The 19,607-nt window shown below is 38.6% G+C and overlaps 1 protein-coding gene across 4 annotated transcripts in view; it reads right to left on the reverse strand.

Moving 5' to 3' along the window:
• Window positions 1-1,920: 1,920 nt before the first annotated feature.
• TOR1AIP2 (torsin 1A interacting protein 2) overlaps window positions 1,921-19,607 on the reverse strand; it is a 36,493-nt gene continuing 18,806 nt past the window's right edge. For all 4 annotated transcript variants that reach the window (XM_005609757.4, XM_070267824.1, XM_070267823.1 and 1 more), the window contains 4 exons: window positions 12,440-12,617; window positions 9,894-10,415; window positions 8,433-8,534; window positions 1,921-7,294 (listed from right to left, as the gene is read on the reverse strand). In XM_005609757.4, the coding sequence (XP_005609814.1) occupies window positions 6,540-7,294; window positions 8,433-8,534; window positions 9,894-10,415; window positions 12,440-12,473 (1,413 nt within the window). In that variant the 5' untranslated portion in view covers window positions 12,474-12,617 and the 3' untranslated portion in view covers window positions 1,921-6,539. The remainder of the gene's footprint in view (window positions 7,295-8,432; window positions 8,535-9,893; window positions 10,416-12,439; window positions 12,618-19,607) is intronic.

A 19,607-nucleotide genomic window follows, 5' to 3' on the forward strand; every position in this document is an offset into this window, starting at 1 on the left:
GTGGCTTCAGCCCCACTTACCACTTTGTTTCTATTCTTTTTCTGATTCTTGAAGATGCAGCTCTTGTTTTTGAGCCTGGCTCTGTCTTTTTAAATTTCCCTTGAAATATTTTATCTATTATTGTTATGTGTTTGGAGTTACAGAAGGACGCCAACTTAAAGTGAGAACTTAAAATGACATCTCAGGTAATACGATAATAAAAGGCTTACTGAATTGTTGGTTCATCTTAAATATTGATTTGTATATTAGAAAATTAGGGATCATAGAAAGTGTCAGGCTCCAGGTCAAAAAAGACAGTTTACGTGTCTTCTCTTCAGTGCATGTGTGCCCAGCGGCTTTCTGCAGGCCCTAAAATCATACACCACGTGGGAGGATTCCTCAGTAAAGCAGTCCCTGCACGTACACAAAACAGGATCTGCTTACTCTGTTTCCTTTTCTTAAAGTAGTGAAGCTCTTCACTCAGTAGCTAAGATCCTATCTTAGTTTAGCTTGACGAAGCTGCTTTGTTAAAGAAAAAATATTCAATGGCACTTGTTACAGACGGGAAGGCTGACTTTATCCAGGACCCTCGTGATAGGTGTAGGGACCACTGCAATGGGATTTTACAGTATGGGAGAGAGATTGGGTTCAACACCAAGTACAGCATGGGCAAGTGGGAATTTACAGCCCAGGAGCAGGGTGGGGGTCAGTGGATGGAAAACTACTGAGAGAAAACATCAGGGATAAGTAGGGTTTTGGCTCAACTCACACAGGATTCTTGCTGAAGACAGCCAGGGTGATCAGACCTCACCTGAGGGATGCTGGAGGATGGGGGACCTGATCAGATATCCAGAGTGATGGGATATGGAGGGAGCAGGTTCTGGTTACACCGACTTAGCAGGGTTCTTTCTAAAACTGAGTTTTACAAGGAAGGGCACTGAGGGGCCTAGAAGGTTCAGGAGCCTGAAGTTTGATCGAGCAAAGAATCTTTACCAGCTTCTGTATCAAATATTCCATGACCCAGATTGCAACTTCAGACCTGACATAATTTTTAGTGCACCCTGTTTAAATTACAACTCCTACAGTAATCCACATCACCTCTCTTCCTTATTAATCAGTATTCACAGTCTTAAGGCCTCAGTCTGTCCCACTGTACCTGGAGAAGTACGTGACATCCTCTAGTGGTGAGTTGACGTATTAAAAAAATAATGTTGTTGCAAACCTGCTGTGGACTTTTGGAATAAATATTGGGAAATTCTATGTTCTTTCCCTTCGGGCTCATCTTATCCTTAGACTTTAGCCCATTTCACTGAAAGCACAGATTTTAAGATATGCTGGCTCCTGAGCGTTTCTATTTTTCTAAGCTGCAAGATTAAGTTTTTTAGACTTTCAAAGTCGAATTCAGATTTGGTAGAAAACTATTTTGTAAAATGTGAACAGACGTTGTTTTCAGTTAGGTGTGGAATGTGGGGGCAGAAAGCTGGGAGAAGGGTGGGTGAGGGGCTGGGATTGTATTCAGGTACTTCTGCTCATTCTGGTTTGACAACATTATAAGGCAGAAATTCTTAACACACTCTTGGCCTCTCCCATCCCAACACACAACTGAATGATGTCCACACTTAAGAAACACATTCCCAGTCAGCACACGCCGGGCTAAGTGCAATTCCCAGGGCTCTACTTATAACCCCACTCTCTCTCCTACTCAGAAAGCCTCCTTAAGTGGGAATAGCACACGAAGAATGCTAAATGAGCACTGCGGTGGGTTCCAGGCAGTGCCTGCGCCGGTTCACTCTGCAAATGGCCGCCTGACCCTCACGGGGTTCCTAGGCTCTTGAACTCACTGCCAACCAAGAGCAGTTTCCTTTCCCACCATTAATGACCACAGGCCCATTTCTATAAACTTGCTGTTTTGGAACTTTAATCAAGAATCAGACAACCGAGAAAAATGAAGGAGATTTATTTTTGGTAATAACCAGACAACTAATTTGAAAAAGGCACATTCTTCAAAATCCATAAGAAATCAAAAGACATCGTGGTTACATAAGGAAAAAGGGAATGCCAAGAAATCTGACATTAATACTGGAAAAGTCCACTTATTTTTTGTTAAGTAGGAAAAAAACAAAATGCGGTTGGGTTTAAAAGTCAATGGGCTGCTGCTTTGTTTTATGATGGGGATGGCAAACAGATTTAAATCTCTCATCATCTGATCAGCTGGGAGCAGAGGCCTGGAGCTCGTGTTGACAATGCTGAGGCCCACTTTGGACACAGGGCGGAGGGCTGTGACTTCTGTGGACCAGTCGTGACAAGCACAACATCCTCCTGCCAGCTCTACCCGACCACAAGGTTACTAAGCTGGCTGCTTCCTGAGCACAAACGTTCTTTTTGGTTCAGGTAAGTGCTCCTAGCCAAGGGCAAATTTAGTTTACGAGCCTCAAGGAGGAAAAGTGGGAGGTTATTTCCCAATATAGGAATCAATCTATGGATTTTTAAAGACATCAAAACAAGTGAAATAGACACCGCAGGTTCTACTGGGAGGAAAGGCATGGAAGACAATTATTTATATCTTTACAGATTATTTACAGATTAGGGGATGCTAATTGTGTTCTTAGGCCATTTGGATAAGGCTAGTGCCCTTCCCTAGTTTATCTATGTTTCTAAAAACAGCTTGAGAAGCAATGCGTATAGATACAGAAGGGAGAGGGCAGTGTATTAGTTGGAAATGAGTTTAATAGCCAAGTCTCAGTCTGAATGAGGCACATTTAGGCCCCCATTATCAAGTACTTCACAACCTAACACCTACACCTGAACATGAATAGGAGTCAGGCCTATTTTAGAGCCATCTGGAGAAACAGTTTTACACGACTGTCTTAACTTCATGGGGTTCTCTCTAGGATGGGTGACGTCTTCTTTGCAAATATATTACTATCGATAACCAGTATTTCCCATATGACTCATAAACCTCAGCATTTTATAATCTCATGAACACCCTTGGAAAAATTTTTAAATAATCATTTCATCATATTTATATAAATTATGATAAAGAAGTGATTTTTAATCACTGATAATATTCACAATACATATATAAAAACAAACGACATTCCCATTGAACAAGCGATACACAGTGTTCAAGGTACTTTAATTTTGAAAAAAACAAAACACAAAAGCAACATGACTTTTCAACAAATTCTAAAATAAAATATATTATGCTCAGATTGGTGGCCAAAATATTAAAATGAAGACTGACATTTGTAAGTACATATTCAACTTGAAAACCAGATTAAAAACTGCTTTTATAAAATGGTATGAGGGCTTTACAAAGATGTACCTGTTTATTTTTATAAGTGTTTTATTGTCAAATGGTAAAAGAAAAAGGTTTCATGTTGCTATTTGAAAGTACTTCTCTACAAATAAATTGTGTATGGACATACGCTTTCTTCCCATTAAATAGTAACCTAAGTGGATATATTTTATATTTTCTACTTAACATTAGTTTTTGAAGTGCTAGACACCTGTATATGCTGCATAAAAATTTTGGTCAGACACATGAAAATATAGTCCTGGTGAAGATCGTCTTGCTGCATTACTGTCACTTTCACATGCCAAATTGATATGTTTGCTATATTTTAACATCAATGAACATTATGCTTCGTGTCTTTAACAGATAAAATTGTAAATCAAACAATTAAAAACCATCAAAGGGTCAAAACCACCTCAGCTTGGAGGCTTTCAAATAAAATACATTTAAATTATTTTATTGATTTAAAAAACAGAAATAAAAACAACAGCATTACTACATTTAGTGACGTAAATCCCCTGGAACTTCTCTGCCATGGAAACTAACGAGGAACCCTAAAGTTTACCCTAAAGTAACTGGGAAACCTAAAATTTCCAGGGGAAAAAACTCGAGTCCAGAGACAGTTTCTGATTCCCCTACTTGCTTCCAGAACCCTGGGATTACTCAAGAAAGGATTTATATTAATATATAATGTAACGAGAGTTCTGCAATAATAATTAAATGGTGATGTCTGGGTATCATGTATGGCATCCTACGCTCACAAGTCATTGTTCTAAGTCAAATTACCTATCACAGTAATGAAAGATGAACTACCAGACACACAAAACAAAATCTGAAAACTTGAAAAATGTAAAAAACAGAAACTGAATAGAAATTAAGCTAAGGGTATATTTAGATAATAGATTTTAATTATTTGTACATTTAAAAAATATATAATTTTATGCTTTAAAACTTATCATTTTATTCCTCAGAAGACCCAGAGCTAATATACTGCTTCTTTTTAAAATGATTTTTGAAATAGTGGACAGAAAACTGACAAGAGTTTCGGTTGATTGCACTTAGACATGGAAGGAAAAGTGTTTTTAACAAAGGCTAAACAGTAAAAAAAAAAATTGTGACTTTTTGAAATTTTTCTAAATTATATTGAAAGGAAATGATGAAAAACCACATTCAACTGAATGAAGAAACAAGAGTATTTGTCTCAACTGTGATCTGAGTTGCTGACGGGGACCAGATGGATCTGAGGTAGCACGCATCAGCAGGCCGATGGGATAGTTTACAAGGCACCATTGGTTTTGTGATGTAATGCTAACATCTGAGATCTATGCTATATAGATTTTTCTTCAATTTCCTCTGATTTTATATTGGACTGATACAGATATTATACTCACTATGATTTAACTTTCTGTCCAGGCAGGTCTTTCCTCAAATCTCTTGGAAAATTCCCTCAGAGTCCCAAATGAAAACAGTTCCTTTAGCTATGCCCCTATGCTCAACTGAGCACAACTGGAGGCCTTGGCTAGAAGAGGTTTATGTATTCTTTCTGGAACAGATCTTTTCAAATAGATTCTTCCTCCATGTCTTTGAGATCCCTTCCGAGGTATTAATAAAAATCCCTACGTCTTCTTAGCGTTTCTGAAAATCCTTCCATACTTTAATCACGTGACTTCTTAAATATATACATACACACATACTCACTCTCATAGCAGCAGAGAGGTCGAAACCTAGCTGAACCACGCCAGGATCATGGTGATAGTTCCTAGGTACATCATGTAATGGAACAGACCCTTTGTTAAACAGAGCAAGATCATTTTACTGGAATTCTGCTTTCAGAACTGAAATGCAAATAAACGACGACTGTCTCCAGAAACACTGCTCTCAATCTCAAGCACAATCACAGACCATGGTCCAACAATTAATATTGGCCATTAAAACCTCTGAGAATCTATCTAACATTTCTACTTCCTCTAAGCATAACATCTCTTGCATGTCTCTAATTGTTAACCTGACAGGACTAGCTGGTCAAGAAATAAGCTGCCTTATATAATGTTCCATCACTGCATAACAAGAAAGAGTTTGGTAAAGTTATGCCAATCTGCCCATATAAAACCTACTATTCAACTGAGATTAGAATCTCTTTTGCTTAAAAGTCACTCAAACTCTCGTCCTAGGCTACTAAAAAACTCCACTCAGGGGAGACAGAAATGACTAACAGAAATTAACAGAAGCATCAGAAATATGCTACTGAATACTAGTTTATACATTCTTCTGTTCACCTGTAGTTGTTTATCTTTCATAAATAGCGTGTCTATACAACAACTCTACACATTTCATTCTCTTCCTACTCATGAGTTTTAATACATTCATTTTTTTCTACCCATTTCTTATCTTCTAAGATGTTTTTTCACGTAATTGGTGGTTTTCAAACTTCATTATCAGTGGAATTCCTTGCTCCAATTCAATCTTAATGGAGATTCCTAATATATAAAGTAGCCAAAGGAGAACAGCTCTGATACAAAGTGGAGGGGTGCCAGGAGACACAGCCTGAAAATCACTGCTCTAAGTCAATCAGGAAAGTTGACGTAAAGACAGTCAATTGGAATTTTTTCATTTCCAACATTTATAACCAACTTCCCCATTGTTTCCAATGAGTACAGCTAGTTCCACCTCAGCTCATTAACGGAATAAAAGCACAGTGCCTTACAGATAGCTTTTAGATAAGTATTTGAATTTGTGTTTCTTTTTTTTCATACTATTCAAAAGTGCAAATTAGTATAAGATGTAATCCCACAATAGGTTATTAAAATATTTAACATGTGATAGAAAAATTTTCTAAAAATTATCACAGCTTCATAACTGTAATTGCTTTGGTGCAAGTCCACACTCTCCAAAGGCTCTTCAGAGTGTCAAGAAAACAAAAATCACTCTGTACTTACTCTGAGAAGAGTATCTTCCCGTGCAACGATTCTGTGGAAGATATATTTTTGCATTTAAAAAAAATTCCTCAGTTACATATACCATGCTATATTTCAAACCTGATTTGCTCAAAAGGCAAGGGAAAAAAATCAGGTCAATTTTTTAGCTTTGTCAAGCTTAGATTAGAAAGGTTTTACAAAAAGTGAAAAGTGAAAAATTAAAAATTATTTTCTAAAATAAGCTCGTTTGTGCTCTCCTCACATTCATCAATCTCCTTCCACGTAAATGGAAGTCTTTCAAACTCTTCAAGGAACCCACGCCTCCCATGACCACTTGCAGGCTTAGCTCCTCAAAGGCACCCCTGCTCCTCTATGCTCCTCACTGGCTGGACCGGCAGCACCAGGTGTGAAATTCGGCTCCAGAGCCCACTCAATTTATCTGAGTCCATGTGGTTGAAGGAGCTGGGAGTGTCAGAATCGGTAAACCTGGCCCAGAGCAAATCTCTCACTTTTTCTTCTGTTTCTCTTAGGCCAACACTTGCTTCCAACGTTTCCTCGTCTAGTAGAACGGTGAGGACCAGGGCCACATCTTTAAAGGCAGCGTTCTCATGGTCACAATACTTGTAGAAGATCAAGGTGGAGCCTGCGGGAAGGGACTCAAAGCGGTGCACCACGGCAGCCTTCTGGCCGTTCTCGAACCCAGAGCTCAGCTCCATGTCGACCAGGAGCTTGACCGTGTCGCTGTCATGCAGGGTTCTTCCGGCCCCATCAATCTGAATGGCAGAGACTTTCTGGGAAGAGGTGTAGGCATCTGCAACATGGTAGCTCAGGCACTTCAGGGTCTCTCTCCCCTCTCGAGCGGCTGTAAGGATGATGGTGGCCGGCTCAGTGTGGTGTGAAGCATTGAGGTGCTTCTGGAGAAACTTCCGTCCTCTCTGCCACAGAAAGGAACTCTGGCCTGGAAATTTATCCTTCAATTGGCTGAACTGAACCAAGAAGGCCTCCAAAGCTGGATTGGGCACTTGCTGGGCTGGAGAGGAATAGTAGCTACTAACACAACCTAGCAAAACAAGAGTCACAACCAGGAAGCCAACAAAGATAGAGCCTGTCGGAGAATGAGAAAATACAAGACAAAATTAGAGAGAATGTGAGTCAGAAATAAAGCCTGTGGTAAACTGAAATGAGGTAGAGATACTGTCAGATTTTACTGGTTGTGGTTTCTTTTGCCTAAATCATTTAAACTTTCCACTATTAAAGCCGGTCAGAAATACCTTTGCTCTAATTTCGTAGATTTAATTATTTGAAGATACAAAATCTTTGTTAAAAGGTAAGCTGCCATGGCCGAATGGTTAAGTTTGCGCACTCTGCTTTGGCTACTCAGGGCTTTACCGGTTCAGATCCTGGGTGTGGACATGGCACCACTCATCAGGACATGCTGAGGTGGCGTCCCACATGCTACACCTAAAAGGACCCACAACTAAAATATACAACTATGTACCAGGGGGATTTGGGGAGAAAAAGCAAAAATAAAATAAAATAAAATGTTTCTTTAAGGAAAAAAAGGTAAAAACTAAGGGGGCTGGCCAGGTGGCCTAATGGTTAAATTCAGTGCACTCTGCTTCAGGGGCCCAGGTTTGGTTCCCAAGCATGGACTTACACCACTTGTCCATGCTGTGGTGGCATTCCACATACAAAATAGAAGAAGACTGGCACAGATGTTAGCTCAGGGCGAATCTTCCTCAAGCAAAAAGGGGAAGACTGGCAATAGACATTAGCTCAGGGCAAATCTTCCTCAGCAAAAAAAAAAAAAAAAAAAAGTAAAAACTAAGTTTATTTGTTGCTATAACTAATGATGTGATTTAGAAATGAACTATCAGGATATGCTTCCACCTTCTCACAGTACCTACTACCTGTAACAGGCCATTTTTTTCTAAAAGGTCAAAATGTAAAAATGCCACTTGAGAAGTTAATACTCTCTAATTGAAAAGGCAGTTTTAGTTTCTTGTTTATGAAAAGCTCTTCCTCCTGTGGGAATTCCCATTTTGTTAAGGATGGCAAAATATCAGCCAGCACGCCTAACGGAAAAATCTCTTAAACTCCATTGCTCTATTTTACTATTACTTACTATCAAAAATTTTTGAAAAACATGTTAATACTGTTTAAATCTGCTAGTTTTCTAGGTATTTTCTTTGAGGATTTCTGAATGTGAATCAACACTTCAGTAAGACCAGTTTTGTTCTCACCATAGTTGCAAAAATCCTTTTTATTAGTCTTTCTTAAGGTATCATGTACATTCTCTTTATTTTCTTCCAATTTTTGTGTTTCTTGTTGATGACTTTCAGCCTCTGGGGAAAACAAGGAACATTATTTTCAGACAGCACTCTAGTGCGAGTGTGTACTATACCTTTATACTTCTTACTAAACCAAAGCATTATTTGACTGAGAGGAGTTTACTATGTAAAATTTTCTTTCATGCAAAGCTCACTTTTTTCATTAAGGCTCACTATCACTTTTATTCTACTTAGAAGAATAAAATGAAGTGCTGTGAAATTCATTTAAGGATATTCTTGCTACATTCACGGTTCCTCACTGGCCCTTACACCAAAGACAAAAAAACAAGCATCGTAATATTGCAGCCAAATCTATCTAAAATGTGATTCGACAAAATGTACAAAATGAAGAAGGGATTTAAGAAGTGCTGGCTGTGCACAGACTCAGCATCACAGGGCAACGACGCTTTACTTTTAGTGTTCAAGTCTCACGTGGCTCCTCAAGACCCCAGGCGTACAAATAACACAGGCTCTAAGTGTAGGGACAGGAGAGACTACCCTACAGGTGCAAAATAGCTTACAAAAGCAAGTTTGACCCTCTTAGTGAAGGAGGTATGAAAGGCAAGAAATATAAGGATAAGGAAATTTATAAACTGCATAAAAATAGAGGTGTGGGCTGAGACATCAATCTTAAAATGTGTGGGTGAAAAGGAGGACAGTGTTTTGTAGAACCCCAAGCTAAGTCACTCTAGAGTCTAGATGTGCACTTGACCCCAGCCAGGTACCGCGTAACAGTGAAAGCTGAGTGTTCCCCATAACCCTCACTGGAAAAACAACTCAAAGAGCATACTCTGTTAACATAAAGCAGCAGAGTCGTCTTCACCTATATGGATAGTTCACTTAGTTATATCACACCAAAAAGCAGGTTTTAAAAATATATCACTGAATCTAAGGACTGACGGGATCTTTAATGATCACCTACTCCAGCCCCCTACCTTACCTATCATGACAAAAGGTCCTGGGATATTAAGGGCTTTACATAAAGTCACATAAAGAGATGTGGCCGGGTTGAGATTAGAACAAGATTTCTCATCTCTTAGTTTGCTTTTTGCGTTATATTAAATTGCTATATATTAAAGGCCTGAGGTGAATTTTAAAAAGTCATGGCCATTTTTATCAGACTGCATTAATATAAACAGTAAATAAATAAAGACACTGTTTAAAAATGCAGTTAATGTGTGGAAAGCAACTTGATATAGTGGAATGAGCTAGTCTAGAAGATGAGAAACCTCATTCTAATCTCAACTCAGTCATCTCTCTTTACATGACCCTGGGAAAGGCACAAAGGCCTTAATCCTCTGAAAAGAAGGCCCCGACCCATTCTCAGTAACAGAGCAACACAAAACAGGACAGAAGTTCAGGGGGTTCTCTCACCTGGCGCCAGCTCTCGCCCTCGCCTCCTCAGTGTCTCCTGGCTCTCCAGCCCCGCACTGGAATGACCAGGACTCTGGGCATCCTGGGGGTCTGCAGCAGATGGCTCCCGTGAAGCTCCAGGTCTGGCGCTCGCTTCCTCAGCGAGGGCTGCAGGGCCGCTCCCTCCGTGTGCATCCGCTCTTCCTACCTTCTCACCTGGAGAATGGCTGGGTTCTGGATCCAAGGGGTCCTTACCCAGATTTTCTGAAGGGCTGGGATGCCTTTCTTCTCCATCCTGACAACTCTGGTTGTTCTCATGTTCTGTTTTATCCTTTGGAGATTTCCCATCATTTGTTTCCTTTGGACTTTCTGATTGATCACCTGTATCTGCACCTGCTGGGCCTATTGTTTCTACCTCGTGGTGATCTTTGTTAAGACCAGAGGCAGGGTTTGGGGTCTGCGCTTCTTCAGTGGTACTTGTGACTGCGGTCTCCTGTGCCTGAGAATTTATTGATGGGTCATTTTCCAAATCCTTTTGAGAGTCTAATGAGATAAAAATTTATAATTTTTATTGAAAAAAATTCCCGTATATTTTTGTATTTTAACAAGGTCCCTGATTAACAGTAATATTTATATAGATTTTTAGGGTTTACAAGGCAATTTTCCTAAACATTATTTCTTTTGACTTCCACTAAAGCTGATTAACAAATTTATCAAGTTAATAAGTAAACATGAATGCTAATGAATAAACAAATTTATCATCATGTTAATAAATCTAACAAGTAACACTAATTGTAAAACTCTTTTCAACAACAGAACCAACTTTTGGTTATTTTAAATACATCCTCTTCCCCAACGAAATAATGGATCTGTGCAATGATCATCAATAGCAACTAAAACCATTATGCAAAAGGCTGGTAAAGAGTCTTATAATAGATGAACCAGACTGACAACGGTTGAATGCTCTGATCAATCTCAGCATTACAAAAAGAGGGAAAACCGGCTATCATTAACCTCCCGATTCAATGGAATAGAAAGCATACCCATACCAGCTAGGAAGTATTCTTGCCAAACAACTGAACCTGAATCTCAGCAAGCTTCAAGAGCTGCTACTGGTTCCTAAGAAATACAGGGATAGACGGATATATTAAATTATGCCTCAGGAATGCAATCGGCAAACCCAGAACGTGGGAAATTCCAAGGGACAAAAGACTGCTCCTTTAGTAACAGCAAGAAATAAAAACAAACGGCAAGAAAAGAAAAAAAGGAGGGGTGACCTATTGATCAAGAGAGACTTAAGAGACACATCTACCAAACGCAATGTGTGGACCACACTGTTCAGATCTGGTGTCCAACAAATCGATTGTTAAATATTTATAAGACAATCAGGGAAATTTGAACGCCAGATATTTGATGATACTAAGGAATTATTATTCATCTTTTAGGTGAGATAAGGGTATTGTGATAATGTTTTAAAAAAAATTTTTTTCTTGTTTTTCAGAGATAAGTGTTCAAGTACTTGTGGCTAAAATTACATGTCTAGAATTTGCTTCAATTAAATGCTACGGGGGAAAGGAGAAGTGAGGGAGTATAAATGAAACAATATTAGCGATATGCTGCGAGCAGATGAAGCTGTTTGATGGGTAATGGGATTCATTTCATCTTGCTCTCTACTTTCACATGTTTGAAATTTCCTATGGTAAAGCTTAAAAAAAAAGAGCAACCTAAAAGATCTATCAATCAAACGCAGTGTGTGGTCCATCTGTAAAGAAAAAAAAAAATCCCAACTGTGAAGAAAAAAACGATTATGAGACAATTTGGGAAATGTGAATACTGGCTGAATATGATGATATTAAGGGATAACTACTAATTTGTTTTTTAGGTATACTAATGCTATTTTGGCTATTTTTTTTAAAAAATCTATTTTTAAGAGACGTAAATTATTTACAAATAAAATGACATAATGTCTTGGATTTGCATTTAAATACCAAGCCAGGCAACAAGATCAGCATTATGCAGGTATTAGTTGAAGCTGAATGCTGAGTACATGGGGATTCGTTATTCTGTTCTACTTTTATATATTTAAAAACATCCTTAATAAAAGATTTAGGTAAACATGCCCTTCTACTCTTCTGAAAAATCTACTCCATATTTTGCTTCTTTCCTCTCTCTTATACATACATATGAGCACAAGGAAGAATTTAAATTTCATCTTTCCCTGTAATTGAAAGATCTCCTCTAAATATATAGCATACCACAATTTTCTTGGTTTCTTTAAAATATGACTCTAAATATTTGTCTACCATGTTTTTTTAAGACGCATTGCATTTTTCCAAGACTATAGGTTCCTATTATTGGAGTCTTTAAAATATTAATCTTCCTTATAATTAGGGTCTGGAATTACGGTAAAAATCCAGTAAATATGAAATAACCATCATAACAAATTAATCAATGAAATTAACTTTTTTACATCCAAACTCCAGGTTTTAGTCGTCTGAGGCTTCCTCTCTTAGCACAGCCCTAGTTTTCTACAGCACAAAGCTCAGTGCTGTACAAACTAGTCTTACCCTCCGGAGGGTCCCTAAGTCCTCTGTCCGTCATGTTTTTGTTTTCTCTCTTCAGACTTCGGGATACTTTTTGTTACTGTCTGGTATTCCTTGTGAAGATGTCTTGTTTCTTCTTGTCCCAAGTCCCAACAGATTCATGCTTCCCGTGGACCCGCGAAACAAGGCATACATACAGTGACTAAAATAAAATGAAAACATTAAGTGACTTTTTATTCATACATGAGAGAAATGCCAATTTCAGCTTTAGTTACTAAATTTGTTTAGTTTGAGTAATATTTCCTCTCTGAAACTTTTCTAGTGAAGAAAAAATGTTTTCTGGCTTTCATGAGAATCATACTCCAAATTCTAGAGCGCAAATAGAAAAAAGCTTCAGATTATTAACCTCGCATAATGCCATAATCTTCTAGTACACTCCAGTGTGGTTCAAAGGGCGTAAAAAGAGCAAGTGACCAGAATCTTATCTTTGAAACTGAAATAAAAAGTAAATCTTAAGGGGCTGGCCCCGTGGCCCAGCGGTTAAGTTCACGCGCTCCGCTGCAGGCGGCCCAGTGTTTCCTTGGGTCGAATCCTGGGCGCGGCCATGACACTGCTCCTCAGACCACGCTGAGGCAGCGTCCCACACGCCACAACTAGAAGGACCCACAACGAAGAATATACGGCTGTGTACCGGGGGGGCTTTGGGGAGAAAAAGGGAAAAAATAAAATCTTTAAAAAAAAAGTGAATCTTAAGAGTAGAAATTTAAGTCACTGTTTAATCGCTGATTTCCTTATGTCTTCAATTTCTGTCCCATACAAATTTCTCAGAGTGCCTATCAGAAGCTTTCACTTCTCATTAACAAGTAACAACATACAGGTGATACCTACAAACTAAGATGGCTGCCTTGGTCTTGGGAGTAAGAAACACGCATTTAGAATTTTGTCACTGCCTTCTTAGTGGTTTTGTCACAGTATTCTTTTACAAAACATGGAGACAGATATCTCTTTATACAATGCTTCTTTATGTGGTGCTCAAAGAAGACTGATATATAAACTACTATGAGCTATACACAAAAGGAATTGAAATCAGAGGCAATTTATAAGCAACAACTTTATATCATTTTACAGTTAAATCTTATTTTTTGTCAAAAACACTACTACTCAAAGTTACTTAACCTTCATTATCTGTAAAAATGGTTAAGGACTGCTATGAAGATTAAGCACGAAAATACATGTGAAAGAGCTTTGCAAAGTGTTACATTTTTTCTGATAGTCTAGAGCTTAGCCAACTAGTCTTCTTTGTGTCTTTCTCATGGCACTCTTCTGTAAAATTTAATTTTAAAAATTAAAATCTTTAATCCCAAATGCCTAGCAGTGCCTAGTGTAGAGTGAGAACTCCATATTTTAACTAAAACGCATACGAGTAAATGGATGAATGTATGGATAAAGAGTGGTGCCAATTACAAGAGTGGAGGGGAGGGAGGGACTGGGCACAGCCTCCTTTCTGCTGAGGAACACATCTCAGATTCGGAGGGTTCCTCGCCGCCCTTTGATTTTCTTCAACCTGCTGGGACTCGGCTTCCGGCTCTCCTTTTCATTACCGTCATATGTTGCAATGAGGGTTTCTCTCTTATCCCAGTTCATGACAGAAAATAAAAAGTCCCAGTCCTTTTCAGATTTCTTTAAAAAATGTTTTTCTGCCAGCCCCAACCAAGAAAACAACGGGTAAAAAGTTTCCTATGCGCCAGTAACAAAAATTTTAGAAACCAAAGATGCTATTCATAATAACTACCAGGTACCTTGTAGTAAAAAACCAGAAGGTACTCCATAATAAATCCAACAACGTACATGCAAGACTTTAGAATGGGGTGAATTTTATGGTATGTAAGTTATATCTCAATGAAGCTGCTTAAAAAAAGGACTTGAGAGAGAAATGTATAAAACTTTATTGAACATAAAAAAACACCTAAGTAGAGAAACATATGTGCATAGACAGTAAGACTCAGAACCAACGATGCCCGTTCTCTCCAAATTAATCTCTAAATCATTGCAGTTTGAAACAATATCTCAAGACAATTTTTTGATTGTTATATGACTCTTACAAAGTGGACAAGCTGACCCTAAAATTCACAAAGAGCAGTAAGGGATTAAGAAGAGTCAAGATAGTTCTGAAGAAGGAGGGGGGCTATCTTTACTAGCTATATCAAGACTTATAAACTTATAGCAATAAAAACAATATGACATAGGCACAAGAACAAACAATATACAGAACAGAGCGCCAAGAAACATATGCACACATATATAAAGGAAATTGGCTAAGTGACAAAAGGGAAAGAATGAATTAATGACTATTTTGGGACAACTGACTATTCATTGGGGAAAAAATTGGATTGCTACCTCCCACCTGACACAAAAATCAATTCCAGATTAAAGATCTAAATGTAAAGAGTAAAATTTTGAAATTTTCAGAATATCAAATATCTTTAAAATGTCAAGGGTTTCTTAAGCAAGATATAAAATACACAAACCATAAGGGAAAATTTGACAAACGTGAGCACATAAAAAATGTTAATTTTTATACAAATCCTCAAAATCAAAGTTAAAAGATAAATTCACTGACTAGAAAAAGAGCAACACATATAATCAGCAAGGGATTAATATCCAGAATACATAAAGAATACCCAAAATCACTAAGAAAGAAATAATACTACGGAAAAAAAAAAAGTGGGCAAAAGAGATGAGCCAGTAGTTAAGAGGAAACCTAAAGGTTTAATGAATCGCTAAGAAGGGTCGTCAGGGAAATGCAAAATAAATTACTGATGAAATAGAATTTCACAACCACCAGACTGGCAAAAATTTAAAAGTTAGGCAATACCAACTATTGGTGAGGATTTGGAGATAGAGAAAGCTCTTACACCCCACCAGCAATGAGGTAAAGTGTTACTACAACTTTGGAGAGCAATATGGCAATATCTACTAAAGTTAAGACACACCTATCTCACAATCAGCAATTCTGCTTCTAGGTATATACCTTAGAGGAATTTGCTCAAGTGCCCAAAAACGTTTGTAGCAGCATTGCTTAAAATGAGGGAAAATGAGAAAACAATCTAAATGTCCACAAATAAGGAAGTAGATTAAAAAAAACTGTGGCATATTCTCACAATGTAATATTATATATGGCAATTAAAGAATCATGTATCTCAAAAATGTATGACAGTATTAATGCATTTATATAAATTTAAGAAACATAAAACACTACTACATTAGGTGATTCAAAAAGAATTGAATGAATGGAATAAAAATGAAGCAACTACTCTGCACACCACAACATGGATGAGTGAAAAATATGGTGAGTGAAAGAAGCCACACGTAAGGGGAAAGGCCAAATGATCCACTTACATGAAGTTCGAGGATAGGCAAATGGTTGTTTGCCTATAGCCTATGGTGACAGAAAACAGATCAGCAGTGACTGGGGAAAGGAGTGCCGACTGGAAAACGGCATGAGGAAAACTTCTGGGGAAACGAAAGTGCTTCATATCTTTATTGAGGTGGTGGTTACAGGTGTCACCAAACTTAAAATCTGTATATTTTATTGCATACAGAATATCCTCAATAAACTTTATTTCAAATAAATAGAAGTGAATGATTTCAAAAATGTATTACTTGATGACTACGTTGCAGCCAAAAAACCACCTGTAAAGGAACCATCAGATATTTCTATACTCTTACAAATGCTCAATGTACACCTGTCTTGTCCACGAGGCACACATCATTCCTGTGGCCCATTTCCTTCAGACCTTTGTAACATATCACTGCTTGCAGCTGAAATGGTATTCCCCCCAGGCTGCAAGAAGTGGTACAAACACAGAATTTCTCCACACATTCTCGCAAGAAGTCACATGGTGGGGTATCTGGGAGATCTAGAGGCCTCTGTCCCAGAGGCAGATCAATCTTTTCAAGTGTCCAATCCATACCAGGAAATGTGTACATCAGGAACCTCTGGACTGCTTAATGGAAGTGAGGCCAAGCCTCTTCCTGAAGGAAAATGGGGTTGGTAGAGACTTTCCGCAGCTGTAAGAAAAACCATTGCATAAGCATGTCCAAAAAAGATACCTTTGACGGTATCTTTTGCAAAAAGGAACTGATGAAGACCCAGGGGGTTCATACTGCACAAAAGACATTTACTGTTAGTGACTCCCTTTCAAGTTCAATCATGAAATGTTGGTTCTAGTGCCCCCATACATGGAGATTATGATGATTCATTTTTCCACTTAAATAAAACAGTCCCATCACTGGCAGTTATCTCCACTTCCCTGTGACCCTGAAATTTGCAGAAAAACTTGTATCATTTTGCTTTAACTGTGTCTGTGAGGGCTTGAAACAGGTTAAAGCTACAAAGTTTTATTCTCCAATTATTGAGAATGCATCAGATGGTAGGCTGAGGGATGCCTTCCTTAATTTGACTTCCTAGGTCTTCTCTAAAGAGGGACACAAATTTTCCTCTGCAAATGTGGCTGCCCAATGCTCTTTTATGTACCCTTTCTGCTCCATCTCATCGTACCAATGGTAAGTGCTTTGACAACTTGGTAGGTGTTCACTGTCTGGCACACCAAATGACCTGTGCACTGCTGTCACACAACCAAGTTTAGCAGATCCCAAAGTACAAACTAAAGTGCTGTAAGCGTAACTCTACAAATTGATGCATATTACACGCTTATATATAAATTTGTTACTGAGTAATAAAGTTTTAAAAGTGTTTCATTCCTTTTTATTGCTCTGTACATTAAATATACATAAAATTTAAAAATTGAACACATGAATAGAAAGGATACACGTCAACTTCCATTTAGTGCTTGCTTCTGCAGAAGAAAGGAGAGGAATAGGATGGCAACAAGAGTGGGTTTCAACTGAAGCTGTAAAGTATCTTTAAGAAAAAAGTGAGGTCGATGTGGGAAAATGTTAATGTATTTTAGATGTGGGTACACAGGTGAGTGTTATTTTCTTCACTTTTCGATATGTTTGACATAGCTAATAATTTTTTTATTATTTTTTTTTTTTTGCTGGGAAAGATTCACCCCGAGCTAACATCTGTTGCCAATCTTTCTCTTTTTTTCCTCCTCAAAGCCCCAGTACAGTCGTATATTCTAGCTGTAAGTCCTTCTAGTTCTTCTGTGTGAGCATGGCTACTGACAGACCAGTGGAATGATTCCGCACCTGGGAACCAAACCTGGGCCACTGAAGCAGAGCGCGCCAAACTTTAACCACCAGGCCATCAGGGCTGGCTTGCTAATTTTTTTAAATGAGTAATAAAATAAAATACATTAGCTTCTGTGGGGAAATGTAAAAATCAAAAAGAAAGACCTGTAATATTAATTCTTTGAGTCCACAAGCAAAGAACTTACATTACAGAGGCACACTTTAACCACAGCCTCCCACACATTCTGTCACAATCAAGTGGGAGGAGACAGGACAAGGAAAAGCTGCCTGTGAGAACAAAATCAGGGCTGGGAGAGCAACAGGACCTCACCTGACCTCTACTCCATCCTGAAAACCTCCAGGCCCGCCAAGGGGACCAGGGAAGAGGAGGTGAGGGGAAGGGATGAAGACCTGGGTTAAGAGGGAAGAGACGGGTATCAAGAAGCAGTGGTATCTGCAACACTAAGATGTAAATTTAAAGAGAAAAAAAGGAGAGGGAAATTAGAAGTTGAGCAACTAAGAAGGACAGAAGAGAATCAGTGAACCCAGGATGGTAGTTTAGATATAAATGTCATCACGACAAATGGATGGGAGTCAGGGCCCAACAAGTACATATCTTTTTCTATTTTTAACCATCTTTTATTTTAGTAAATGATGCCATTTGGGGCTCTAGGGATAAAAAGCAGGTATCTCGGCCCTCAGTTTACAATCCCGCTGTGGAGACAAACAACATATGAAACATACACAACAGTAATAGCTAACATTTATTGAAGGCCTTCCTTGTGCCAGGCAGCAAAGCACTTTACGTATTAACTCATTTAATCTTCACAACAACCTTAGGATGTACGGACTATTAATGTTCCTACTATTTTACAGACAAGGAAACCCAGATACAGAGAGGTTAAGAACTTTACCCAAGAACAAACAGGCAGTAAAGGCAGAGAGAGGATTTGAACTCAGGTAGGCTGGCTGTGGGACCCAAGCTTTTAACCATGACACTAAAAAAAAAGCTTCCAGTGAAAATACCACAAAGCACCCTGAACCTAGGTTTGAACTGTGACTCTAGCATACATATGTGACTCTAGCACATATGTGCAGAATCTGCACATATCCTTCAACTTTTCTCAAACTGCTTATCTCAGCGTGTGAAAAGTCTCAGGTGATATAATAAATCAAGCAGCAATTACATGTACTATACTTATGATTATAAACAGGCCTAAAAAACATGACAAGCATTGGCCTCAGGTCATCTGTCCCTCCAGGCCTCTTAATCTTTACATGTAAGGCCATTTGACTCATGACAGGCTCAACCGCCGTCCCAAGATTAATCTCGTCCTTCACTGGAAGGGCTTTAAGAAGTTTGGGATAATTCAGCATCAAGTTCTAACAATTGGCTTTAATCTCTGTTCTGAAACTAAGACTCTACCTTATCCCTGGCTTTAACTTCTGCCTTGTTCTCCCGTACCTTTCCTAGTCCTAAAAATTTACTACGTGCCATACAACTGGCATACGTTATCGCAGTTAAAGCCCACGATAGTATGAGGTAGGTATTAATACACTACCTATTTCACAGATGAAGAAACTGGACAGAGAGAGGTTAAGATGCCCAAGGTAATTTAATAATTTTAGAATTAGAAGACAAACCCAGGTGAGCTGGCTGCAAGGCCATTATTTTTCCTCTATAACAAGCTGTGTTCCCAAGATTCCATGGAGACTCACGGCTGCTGGGGGAGAATGAAGAGATGGAAGGGGTATGGCTCATCTCACTTTCACAGATATCTCTAACACACTGATTGCCACACACTCTTAGGATGCCATGGAATTCTTTTTTGCCTGCCTGCTTGCCTGGCCTTCCTTCTCTTATAACCTAGAGATGAATCTTAACTCAGTCACCCACAACCCAGGGGCAGACCTCCTTTCTAGTAGCCTCCTCTTCCCAGCCTGCCCCAGTATGTTTCCATTAACCTTCCTCTCCCAGGTCTGCTGTAAAATAACA

The sequence above is a fragment of the Equus caballus genome, chromosome 5, assembly GCF_041296265.1.
Source record: "Equus caballus isolate H_3958 breed thoroughbred chromosome 5, TB-T2T, whole genome shotgun sequence".
Classification (NCBI taxonomy): Eukaryota; Metazoa; Chordata; class Mammalia; order Perissodactyla; family Equidae; genus Equus; species Equus caballus.